At 39.3% G+C, this 12,738-nt stretch overlaps 1 protein-coding gene across 1 annotated transcript in view; it reads left to right on the top strand.

The window, feature by feature from the left end:
- The window catches only part of LOC142230808 (uncharacterized), a 70,788-nt gene extending 58,844 nt beyond the window's left edge, over window positions 1-11,944 (top strand). The window contains exon 7 of the mRNA XM_075301433.1: window positions 11,767-11,944. Coding sequence (XP_075157548.1) covers window positions 11,767-11,944 — 178 coding nt within the window. The remainder of the gene's footprint in view (window positions 1-11,766) is intronic.
- Window positions 11,945-12,738: the final 794 nt, after the last annotated feature.

Here is a 12,738-nt window from a genome sequence, read left to right as displayed (position 1 = left end):
CTTTTTTACATCAGGGAATAGACAGGCCACCCTAATATTCCTGGCAAACAAAAAATTTACAAAAGTTCTCCATATGAAAATTTTCAAAAATTTTTTCTTTGCATCCTTTTTCAGTATTCATCACCGCTAACGGTATTCGCCGCTCCCCCCACCCCTTATTCCTTTGTCATAACTTTGCCATTGATTCCTATAGAATTTCAATTTATCACTTTTTTTTTGGCCCCGCAATCGTTCGTCTGCCTTTGGCGAAGATTTGACATTTGTAATTGTCAAGTTTCAGTTTCAATTTAAAGTTTCACAAATCAAATTATCCCACTCAGAACTTTGGCCAGCCTGAAAGCCTTGTGGCTTGGTTCTTATTCACGGCATTTGTTTGCTGTTTGGTGTATAAATTTGCGTTACTCTTGTTTGTTATGCCTTTGCTTAACTTTTGACATTTGAAAACTAAATTTTCCGCGTGAATATCCATATATGGTTTGTGTAGCGAAATCAATTGAGGGTTTGTGCAAGGAAGTTAGCCGTGTGAGGTAAATGTTAAGTTTTCTTACCGCTAATGTTGTTGCTATGCCAAATTGTTCGGTTTAATGTCACTCATATTAATTTTAATGATGCCAGCAGATGTTGGTGGGAATTTTTATTGTATTTTAAATGCATCATTAAATATTTTTGTTTCTTCAGATAATGTTGAGTATTTTTATGATCCCTTTTTCGGGTTTTTGATATGAAGCTTCCTTACAAACATCTTTTGTTTCAAGGTAAAAATTGCTTTAATTCTGGTAAGCATCGTAATAGGGTGCATATAAGTATTATTAATGAATTAGTAGTATTTATACGCCCTAAAGACCGAAGGGATATTGAAGAATTTTATTCTACATGGCATCGATTTGGCATTGAACACACGAAGGATTTCAAAGGTTTTGATGTACCAACCAAGCCAAAAAGTTTGTATACATCGCCAAGATGTCCTCTAATACCCAAGCCCGCCTTTAGGCGGACTTCATTTAATAAGGAAGCTTTTAGTAAAACACACCTTAAGACAACAAAAATGGGCAAATTAAAAAGAAAACTTATTTGAAACTATTCAAGAGGCTTTGCAGCATATACTGAATTTTACCGTATAAATTTTTCTTGCTTAGTTCTCTTGCTTTTGTGTCGTTAACATTGAAAATTTAATCAGCTGGCAAAAAAAAAATGGGGCATTAGAGGGTTAACGGAAAGTGTGAAGGTATTTATCTTCAACTAAAGAGTGGTCATAGTGGTCAGGGTATAAGAACTTTGATTTGCCAAAAATGTGCCTACCAGAAATATTGATTTTCGACTCCATAAAATATATACCCCTTGGTGACCGTCCATCCGGCCGTCCATGTATTTGTTGTTCGCAGGATTCTGATCGCAATTATTAACGGATTTTGATGATATTTGGAACATGGTGTTTTTTGGGACAAGGACGAACGATATTGAATTTGGAAAAAAATCGGACAAAATTAGATATAGCTCACACATATATATGTATCACCCGATATTCCAAAATGTGTCCACAAAACCCTTATTTATTAACTGATCTTACTCAGTACTGGCAAAATTTAGTCTTCTGTAGTATTAACTTTGCCTACAAAGAATCATCCAAATCTGTTCAGGATTAGATATAGCTCTCATATATTTGTATCGCCCGATTTTTATACCCTCCACCATAGGATTAACTTTGTCATTCCATTTGTAACACATCGAAATATTGCTCTAAGACCCCATAAAGTATATATATTCTGGGTCGTGGTGAAATTCTGAGTCGATCTATGCATTTCGGTCCGTCCGTCTGTTGAAATCATGCTAACTTCCGAACTAAACAAGCTATCGACTTGATACTTGGCACAAGTAGTTGCTATTGATGTAGGTCGGATGGTATTGCAAATGGGCTATATCGGACCACTTTTACGTATAGCCCCCATATAAACCGACGCTCAGATTTGGCTTGCAGAGCCTCTTGGAGGAGCAAAATTCATCCGATCCGGTTGAAATTTGGTACATAGTGCTAGTATATGGTCTCTCACAATCATACAAAAATTGGTCCACATCGGTATATAATTATATATAGTCCCCATATAAACCGATCGCCAGATTTGGCTTGCGGAGCCTCTAAGAGAAGCAAATTTCACCCACTCTGGCTGAAATTTGGTACATGGTGTTACGTATAGCCCCCATATAAACCGACGCTCAGATTTGGCTTGCGGAGCCTCTTGGAGAAGCAAATTTCATCCGATCCGGTTGAAATTTGGTACATAGTGCTAGTATATGGTCTCTCACAATCATACAAAAATTGGTTCACATCGGTCCATAATTATATATAGCCTCCATATAAACCGATCACCAGATTTGACCTCCGGAGCCTTTTGGAAGACCAAAGTTCATATGATTCAGTTGAAATTTGGTACGTGGTGTTAATATATGGCCTCAAACACCCCTGCAAAAATTGGTCGAAATCGGTCCATAATTATATATAGCCCCCATATAAACCTATCCCCAGATTTGACCTCCGAAGCCCCTTGGAAGAGCAAAATTCATACGATCTGGTTGAAATTTGGTACGTGGTGGTAGTATATGATATTTAACAACCATGCCAAAAGTGGTCCATATCAGTCCATAATAATATATAGCCCCCATATAAACCGATCCCGAGATTTGGTTTTGGAGCCTCTTGGAGGAGCAAATTTCATCCAAGTCAGTTGAAATTTGGTACATTGTGCTAGTATATGGCCGTTAACAACCATGCCTAACTAGGTCCATATCGATCCATAGTTATATATAGCCCTCAGATAAATCGATCCCCAATCACACAAAACTTGGTCCATATCAAGTTCATAATTGTATATAACAGGTTGGCTGATAAGTCCCCGGTTTAACAAAGAAAAACACATTTTTTTTTTTGTCAAAATTCGTTTTTATTGTTCAACATAGTTCCCTTCAAGAACAACACAACGATTATAACGACCTTCCAATTTTTTGATACCATTTTGGTAGTACTCCTTCGGTTTTGCCTCAAAATAGGCCTCAGTTTCAGCGATCACCTCTTCATTGCAGCCAAATTTTTCCCCTGCGAGCAACCTTTTGAGGTCTGGACACAAGAAAAAGTCGCTGGGGGCCAGATCTGGAGAATACGGTAGGTGGGGAAGTAATTCGAAGCCCAATTCATGAATTTTTTGCCATCGTTCTCAATGACTTGTGGCACGGTGCGTTATCTTGATGGAACAACACTTTTTTCTTCTTCATATGGCGGGCCGTTTTGCCGCGATTTCAACCTTCATACGCTCCAACAACACCATATAATAGTCACTGTTGATGGTTTTTCTCTTCTCAAGATAATCGATAAAAATTATTCCATGCGCATCCCAAAAAACAGAGGCCATTACTTTACCATCGGACTTTTGAGTCTTTCCACGCTTCGGAGACGGTTCACCGGTCGCTGTCCACTCAGCCGACTGTCGATTGGACTCAGGAGTGTAGTGATGGAGCCATGTTTCATCCATTGTCACATATCGACGGAAAAACTCGGGTGTATTACGAGTTAACAGCTGCAAACACCGCTCAGAATCATCAACACGTTGTTGTTTTTGGTCAAATGTGAACTCGCGCGGCAGCCATTTTGCACAGAGCCTCCGCATATCCAAATATTGATGAATGATATGACCAACACGTTCTTTTGATATCTTTAAGGCCTCTGCTATCTCGATCAACTTCATTTTACTGTCATTCAAAATCATTTTGTGGATTTTTTTGATGTTTTCGTCGGTAACCACCTCTGCGTCCACTGCGTTCACCGTACTCCGTGCTCATTTCACCACGCTTGAATTTGATTTGACCTCCGGTGCCTTTTGGAGAAGCAAAATGCATCCGATCTGGTTGAAATTTGGTACGTGGTGGTAGTATATGATATTTAACAACCATGCCAAAAGTGGTCCATATCAGTCCATAATAATATATAGCCCCCATATAAACCGATCCCGAGATTTGGTTTTGGAGCCTCTTGGAGGATCAAATTTCATCCGAGTCAGTTGAAATTTGGTACATTGTGCTAGTATATGGCCGTTAATAACCATGCCTAACTAGGTCCATATCGGTCCATAGTTATATATAGCCCTAAAATAAATCGATCTCCAATCACACAAAAATTGGTCCATATCAAGTTCATAATTATATAGAGCCCCCATATAAGCGACCCCTATATTTCAATTCTGGCCCTCTACGTACCGTGCAAAAGTCCATATCGATTGGTAATTATTTGTAGATTTACCTACACATACCTTTTTTGTCTAATATATACCACGTATGGATTAACTCACAATTTAGAAAACGATTTAAGACACCACAACCCAAGTAATTCGATTGTGATTGACAGTCTTTCGTAGAAGTTTCTATGCAATCCATGGTGGAGGGTACATAAGATTGGGCCTGGCCGAACTTACGGCCATATATACTTGTTTTCTATTAAAAATCAACCAAAAAATTAAAAATTCTCGTAATTTGCAAAACCTTTTCAAAATAACTTCCAATGAAGCGAAAAAGTCAAACGGCACAGGTTCAAATTCCATCGGGGATGAAATTTATTTTATTATTATTATTATTTTTATTGTTTTATAAATTTTCTATATTTTTTTGTAAGATTTAACTGTCCAAAATTTGCACTTAAAATAGCCTGATTGCTTTCTAATACTTGTCCACAAGGACTGTATCGGAAGTAGTTAAAAAATCATTGGGGGATCCCAAGATGCGCTTTAGAAGAAATGTTTGTGGGCTTGTCCAAAAGGACTGCATCGGGAGTGAAAAAAAAACATTGGGGGATCCCACGATCCGCTTTAGAAGAAATGTTTGTGGACTTTTCCAAAGGACTGCATCGGAAGTTGAAAAAATCGATGGGGGATTCTGGAACAACTTCCAATTTTTTTTTTGCTGGGTAGATCGAATCAGAATTTTACCACGACTCAGAATATATATAATTTATGGGGTCTGAGACTAATATTTTGATGTATTACAAAGGGAATGAAGGGTATAAAAGGGTATAAAAATCAGATATCTCATATTAATTTTAAAAAGTCCTCCCCACGTCCTCTGTAAATTTCAAGTAAATTGGAGGATTTTACTTTTTTGACTATATTTAAAACAAAATCGTGGAAAGGGGGGACTGTCCCATATAGCCCGATATGCCGATTTGAGTTCTTGAACTTCCGACCAAATATCGAAAAATAAAGTGGCGGATCCTTGTAAAGATGACACATTCAACTCTCCCTGAAAATCGTACATTCGGGTCAAATTTTGAAAAGGTCCGCCAAGGGGAGGTCCCCCTCCCCGACCAGATATTGAAAATGAGGAGCCCAATATGAACTTCATAACCTCTCCCCGACGTCCTCTGTAAGTTTCAAATAAAACGGAGAAGTTTAGTTTTTTAACTGTACTTTAAAAAAGTCAGGCCGACCAAAAATCGCTTCACTCTTTAAAAGAGGCAGGCAGAAGGAAGGGTTTCCTCCCTGATCAAATATCTAAAAATAAAGTAGCGGATCTTTGTCTACGTGGCACCCATAACTTTCGCTGAAAATATCAAACTACTCGGATAACTAAGGTGCCCCGATGTCCTCTGTAAGTTTCAAATAAAACGGAAAAGTTTAGTTTTTTTAACTGTACTTTAAAAAAGGTAGGACGACCAAAAATCGGTTCACTCTTTAAAAGAGGCAGGCAGAAGGAAAGTTTTCCTCCCTGATCAAATATCGAAAAATAAAATAGCGGATCTTTGTCTACGTGACATCCCTAACTTTCGCTGAAAATATCAAGCTACTCGGAGAACTAAGATCCAATTTAAAACAAGTATATACGGCCTTAAGTTCGGCCAGGCCGAAGCTTATGTACCCTCCATCATGGATTGCGTAGAAACTTCATCTAAACACTGCCATCCACAATCGAATTACTTAAGTTGCGGTAACGCTTGCCGATGGCAAGGTATCTTAAAACCTCCTAACACCATCTTCTAAATTGTATGTAAGTCCATACGTGGTATATATTAAATCAAAAAAGATCGATCCAATACGTATATAATTCAGTTTGACAAAGTAGACATAAAATTTTTACAAAATTTTCTACAGAAATAAAATTTTAACAAAATTTTCTATAGAAATAAAATTTTCACACAATTTTCTGTAGAAATAAAAATTTTGGAAAAAATTTCTATAGAAATAAAATTTTAACAAAATTTTCTATAGAAATAAAATTTTGACAAAATTTTCTATAGAAATAAAATCTTGGTAGATTATTTTTGGCTCGAGTGGCAACCATGATTATGAACCGAATAAAATTTGAACAAAGTTTTCTATAGAAATAAAATTTTGACAAAATTTTCTATAGAAATAAAATTTTGACAAAATTTTCTATAGAAATAAAATTTTGACAAAATTTTCTATAGAAATAAAATTTTGACAAAATTTTCTATAGAAATAAAATTTTGACAATGATGAAAATTTTATTATGAACCGAATAAAATTTTAACAAAATTTTCTCTAGAAATAAAATTTTGACAAAATTTTCTATAGAAATAAAATTTTGACAAAATTTTCTATAGAAATAAAATTTCTATAGAAATAAAATGTTGGTAGATTATTTTTGGCTCTAGTGGCAACCATGATTATGAACCGATATGGACCAATTTTTGTGTGATTGGACCAATTTTGGTATGGTTGTTAGCGACCATATTCTAACACCACGTTCCTAATTTGAACCGGATCGGATGAATTTTGCTCCTCCAAGAGGCTCCGGAGGTCAAATCTGTAGAATGTTTTATATGGGGGCTATATATAATTATGGACCGATATGGACCAATTCTGGCACGGTTGTTAAAGATCATATACTAACACCATGTTCCAAATTACAAGCGGATTGGATGAAATTTGCTTCTCTTGGAGACTTCGCAAGCCAAATCTGGGGATCGGTTTATATGGGAGCTATATATAATTATGGACCGATATGGACCAGTTTTTGCATGGTTGTTAGAGACCATATACTAACACCACGTACCAAATTTCAATCGGGTAGGATGAAGTTTGCTCCTCCAAGAGGGTCCGGAGGTCAAATCTGGGGATCGGTTTATATGGGAGCTATATATATTTATGGACCGATATGGACCAGTTTTTGCATGGTTGTTAGAGACCATATACTAACACCACGTACCAAATTTCAATCGGGTAGGATGAAGTTTGCTCCTCCAAGAGGGTCCGGAGGTCAAATCTGGGGATCGGTTTATATGGGAGCTATATATATTTATGGACCGATATGGACCAATTTTTGCATGGTTGTTAGAGACCGTATACTAGCATCAGGTACCAAATTTCAACCGGATCGGATGAATTTTGCCCCTCCAAGAAGCCCCGGAGGTCAAATCTGGGGATCGGTTTATATGGGGGCTATATATAATTATGGACCGATATGGACCAATTTTTGCATGGTTGTTAGAGACCGTATACTTAGACCACGTACCAAATTTCAACCGGATCGGATGAATTTTGCTGCTCCGGAAGGCTCCGCAAGTCAAATTTGGGGATCGGTTTATATGGGGGCTATACGTAAACGTGGGCCGATATGGCCCATTTTCAATACCATCCGACCTACATCAATAACAACTACTTGTGCCAAGTTTCAAGTCGATAGCTAGTTTCGTTCGGAAGTTAGCGTGATTTCCACAGACGGACGGACAGCCGGACAGACGGACAGACGGACGGACGGACATGCTTAGATCGACTCAGAATTTCACCACGACCCAGAATATATATACTTTATGGGGTCTTAGAGCAATATTTCGATGTGTTACAAACGGAATGACAAAGTTAATATACCCCCATCCTATGGTGGAGGGTATAAAAATGACTAGATATCAAAAAAATGAGATATCCTATTATTACCACATCCCATGATTTCTGAAAGCTTCAAGTAAATCGGTTCACCCGCTTCCGAGCTTACCCAGAACATATGAACAAACAAACATAACTTTTTTCCATATATAGATTAGGTCAATATATTATTTTCAGTGTATAAATGTCACAAACATATTCATCCTTTATCTAATTGATATTTGGCACTTTGGAAAAATATTTTCTAACGACCAGAAATTGATATAAATACCCTAAAGGCTATAAAGAAATCACCACCTGCTGTTACTGCCGACACTCCTAGCTGCTAAAGCCACACACATTGTCTTTCTGGATATTCAAAAATGTTGGCAACATTTCACAAGTGTTTATTGTTGAAGGCATACACCTGCTGTTCAAATATTACCAACAACAATAAATATTTTGGCCCTTAGGGTATTTGACGTTGTGTCGAAGTTTCAACAACAAAATTCTTGTGGTTAAAGGTAAGACGGCTGTATGGCATCTACTTCGATAGCTTGCCTTGCAAAGGCCATCCACACTTCCATGGTAGCGCAAAAAAAAACTCTTTGTTTAATCGAATAAAATTGTGTTGCCATCATTGTGGTGGAAAATCCAAGAAAAAAATATGAAAAGGCTTTCCACATTACATCATGTGGAAACAATTATGAGGGAAGATGAAAAGATTTTCCTGAAATGTCATGTCATTTACATGGGCGCTGATGCATATCGAAGAATTTTAAGGTAGTGACAAAGGGTTATGGGGAAAATTATGTGTGGTAAGCAAGGACAAATATCCGAAAATAACAAAAATAAAATTCCAGGAATTTTCACTGAGAAATATTCATTGCTTTAATTATTTAATGTGCTGATATACCGCAAAACTCCAAGTGAGCAAAGGCTCAGAAGCAAGGAGACACCTATACCATTGGTAATCTTTAAAGGTGTCCTTTAAAGGTTTTGAGAAAAACGCATGAACGCATATAGAGTTAATTACCAACTGGTAAATCAAGCTTTAACATCGTGACTTTAAACTTTTGGTTTTATATTTCCCCTGTGAGACCTCCGGGCCTTAGTCCAGCAATGATATATTCGCGCCTTATGTTCCTCCATGGACCTTAGTTAAATCGCTGTGAGTTTCAGGCTCACAGTTCAGCCTTTGACACTTTCAGAGCTACAGTTCCATCACTGGTAACTTTGGGCCTACAACTAGAGATTTAGAAAGAGATTTTCGGATCTACAATTCTACCATTGATACATTCGTACCTGCAGTTCTACCACTGAGACCTTCAAGCCTATAACTCCCCAGCTGACACCAATAAGCCTAAAACTCCAACACTCTTTCATACAGAAACTTTAGAGCCTAAAGATCCCCTACTGGGATCTATAAGCCTAAACCTCCACCCCACTGAGAACCTCATCCTTACTGTTCCACAGTCAGACCTTAAAGGCTAGAGCTCCCCTAATCCGATTGAAAAGCCTAAAAGCCTCCACGACTGAGACCCTCGTGTTTATTGTTCGACAGTGGGACATTCGTGTATTTAATTTCACCACTGAGACGGGCTTGCTGTTCCACACTGATATCTTCGGGACCACATTTACCTCATTGAGACCTACAGTCTTAAGTTCAACCACTAAGATGTTCGTGCTTGCAGTTTCATCACTGTCACTTTCATACCTACAGCTTCCCTTTTGAAGTGAGACCTTTGGGTCAAAAGATTCACTATAGAAACCTTCTCATAAAGTACGTATATTTCCCCCACTGAGACCTTAAGTTCCAACACTGAAACCTTCAGATCTATAGCTCGCCTATTGAGACCAACAAACCTCCAGTTTCGGAATTCTTCGGGAAACTGCTCCTCCAGTTCCCCTAATGAGACCTCCCAGTCTTCAGTTCTATCACTGAAACTTTCCACCGCGGACTTTAAATTCCAACACTGAGATATAGTTGTTCGTGCTTACTCAGTGCGACCTTCGGGGCGACTGTCCCACGCTCAGATCTTCGGTCTTACAAGGCTCACAAATGAGATCTTTGGGATTACAACCGCACCACTGAGACTATCATGCTCACTTTTCCACAGTGAGTTCTTTCGGTCTAGAATTCTACCACGGTGACGTGCAGGCGTAGTCTTTGAGAGCCTTGGGCCTTAAATTACAGTTGTATTACAGATATGTTCGAGTCTCCAGATCGCCAAGTTAGATCATCGGGTCTTTAGTCCCACCACTTAAACTTTCCCCCACGGACCCCCAATTCCACCACTGATTCGTGCATGCCGTCCCACCACTGGTAATTTCAGGCCTACAAGTTCAGCACTAAGACCTTCGGGCCTTCAGCTCCTCCACACAGACCTTTGGGTTTACAGCTCCACTACTGAGACCTATTAGCCTATAACATCACCACTGAGGCCCTCATGCTGACGGTTCCACAGTGAGATCCTCTGGTCTAGAGATTAATTACTGAGACTTTAGACCTATAGTTCCATCATTGCGACCTTGCGTCTTCAATTCCACCACTGAGACCTTCAAGCCTACAGTTTCCCTAGTTTTATCAACAAGCATAAAGTTGTTATAGGGAGACTCCCGTGTTGAAAGTTCTCCTTCTTAGACCTTTAGGCCTACAGTTGTATCACTGAGACCTTCATACTTTCTATGCTTCAGGCATAGAGTTCACCTGCTGAGATTTACAAGACTTATACTCTCGTGTTTACTGTTCTAGAGTAAGACTTTCGGGGCTTGAGTTCCACCAAGGAGACATTCGAGCCTGCAGTTCCTTCATTGTGACTTATGGTTCCCAATTGCACGTGGAGCACTACAGTTCCCCTTTTTAGACGCTCGTGTGTGCAGTTCAACGATAGAGACCTTCGTGCGTACAGTTTCCCTATTGAGACTAACAAGATTTATGTTCTTATAATGGGACTTTCGTGTTTAAAGTTCCCCTGCTTAGAGCTTCAGGCCTATAGTTCCATCGCTCAGACATTCGGACCTTAAGTTCCACCACTTTCGTATATAAATTTCCCATGCTGAAATCTACAAACTGAAAACAGCAAGAGTGATACTTTCGTCGGAATTTGAGTGTAACGAAAAGTCATTCGTGCCTGCAGTTCAACGACTGAGACCTTCGGGCCTGTATTTCTCCTACTGAGACCAATAAGCCTAAATTTCCACTACTGAGACTCTAGTGTTTAATGTTCCCCTACTTAAACGTTCAGGCCTGCAGATTCACCACCGAGACCTTCAGACATATAGTTCCAGTGCTAAGACCTACAAAAAAAAAACCGCACGAGTGATACCCTCATGTTTACTGATCCACAATAAGGCCTTTGGATCTTGAGTCCCACCTAAAGTTCTACCACAGTGACTTTCAATTTCACGTGTACATGTCCTTCCTTTCCACACGGACACCTTTGGGTATACAATTTTACCACTGAGATCTTCGGGTCCACCACTGAAACATCGGCTTTCAATTCTAGCTGTGAGATCTTCGGACCAACAGTTCTACCACTAAGACCTTCGGAGTAACAGTTTCTCCACTAAGACTTTTCTACCACTAAGAACTTCGGACCCACTGAGAACTTCCGGCTTACAATTCCACACGGAGATCTTCGGATTGAGAGTTCCACCATTGAAACATCTGAAACATCGGCTTTCAATTCTAGCTGTGAGATCTTCGGACCAACAGTTCTACCCCTAAGACCTTCGGAGTAACAGTTTCTCCACTAAGACCTTTCTACCACTAAGACCTTCGGACCCACTGAGAACTTCCGGCTTACAATTCCACACGGAGATCTTCGGGTTGAGAGTTCCACCATTGATATATTCATGTCTTCATTGCCACCATTGAGACCATAAAGCCTACGGGCCTTTGTAGCACCACGAAGACTTTGAGTCTACATATGCCCACCGAGAGATTTGGTCCTTCCATTCCACCCACAGACCTTCGGGTGTACAATGAGATCTACAGTCCCACCACGGAGACATTAGTGCCTGCAGTTCTACCACTGAAACATCAGCTTTCAACCACACCTGTGAAATATCCGGGACTATAGTTGTACCACTAAGACCTTCGGACATATAATTTCTCCACTGAAACGTTCGGCCTACAATTCCACACGAAGATCTTTGGTTCAAAAGTTCTACCATTGAGACATTTGTACCTGCAAGTCGTCCACTGATACACCGGCGTTCAACCTACCGATGAGATCTTCGGTCCTACAGTTCTACAAATAATTGGGGCCTACAGTTTCTCCTTTAAGCCTACGGTTCTATCACTAAGACCAAGGGCCTTAGTACTATCGCGGAGACATTTGTGTCTAACGTACCACCACGGAATTGCAAGCCTAAAGGTCTGCAGTTGAGACCTGCTGGTCTCAACTGCAGACCTTTGGGCGGACAGTTCCACCACTGAAACAATCGGTCGTACACTTTCCCCACTGAGACTTACGAGTTTTAAGTTCGACTACTGAAACTTTCTGGTCTACAATTCCACCTTTGGCGCTTACTGGCGATTATTGACCATTCTCATATTGTACTCTTAATGATGGGTGGTTGGTTATAGGGCTAGGTTCATTTAGACATTTTGATTCTACAGTTAGTGGACGCGTTTCTATCATTAAGTGCTACCTGATTCTATATTTAAGTCAATGATCTTAATAATCATTAAATTATTGCTATGATCACATTCAAATTTGTTCCTATTTGTATACATCACACATTTCAACAATGTGTTTCCATTGCTACAAGAAACAAGCGAAAATAAATCCAACACACATAAAAAGCTTCCAAGTGTTATGCGACAAATTAAAGGATCTTTGGCCCAAAGGATTTTCTTTTATTGTTTGCT

The sequence above is a fragment of the Haematobia irritans genome, chromosome 3 (genome assembly GCF_050003625.1).
Source record: "Haematobia irritans isolate KBUSLIRL chromosome 3, ASM5000362v1, whole genome shotgun sequence".
NCBI lineage: Eukaryota > Metazoa > Arthropoda > Insecta > Diptera > Muscidae > Haematobia > Haematobia irritans.
Note: the sequence above shows the minus strand (reverse complement) of the source record. Positions and strands in the feature narration are given on the sequence as shown.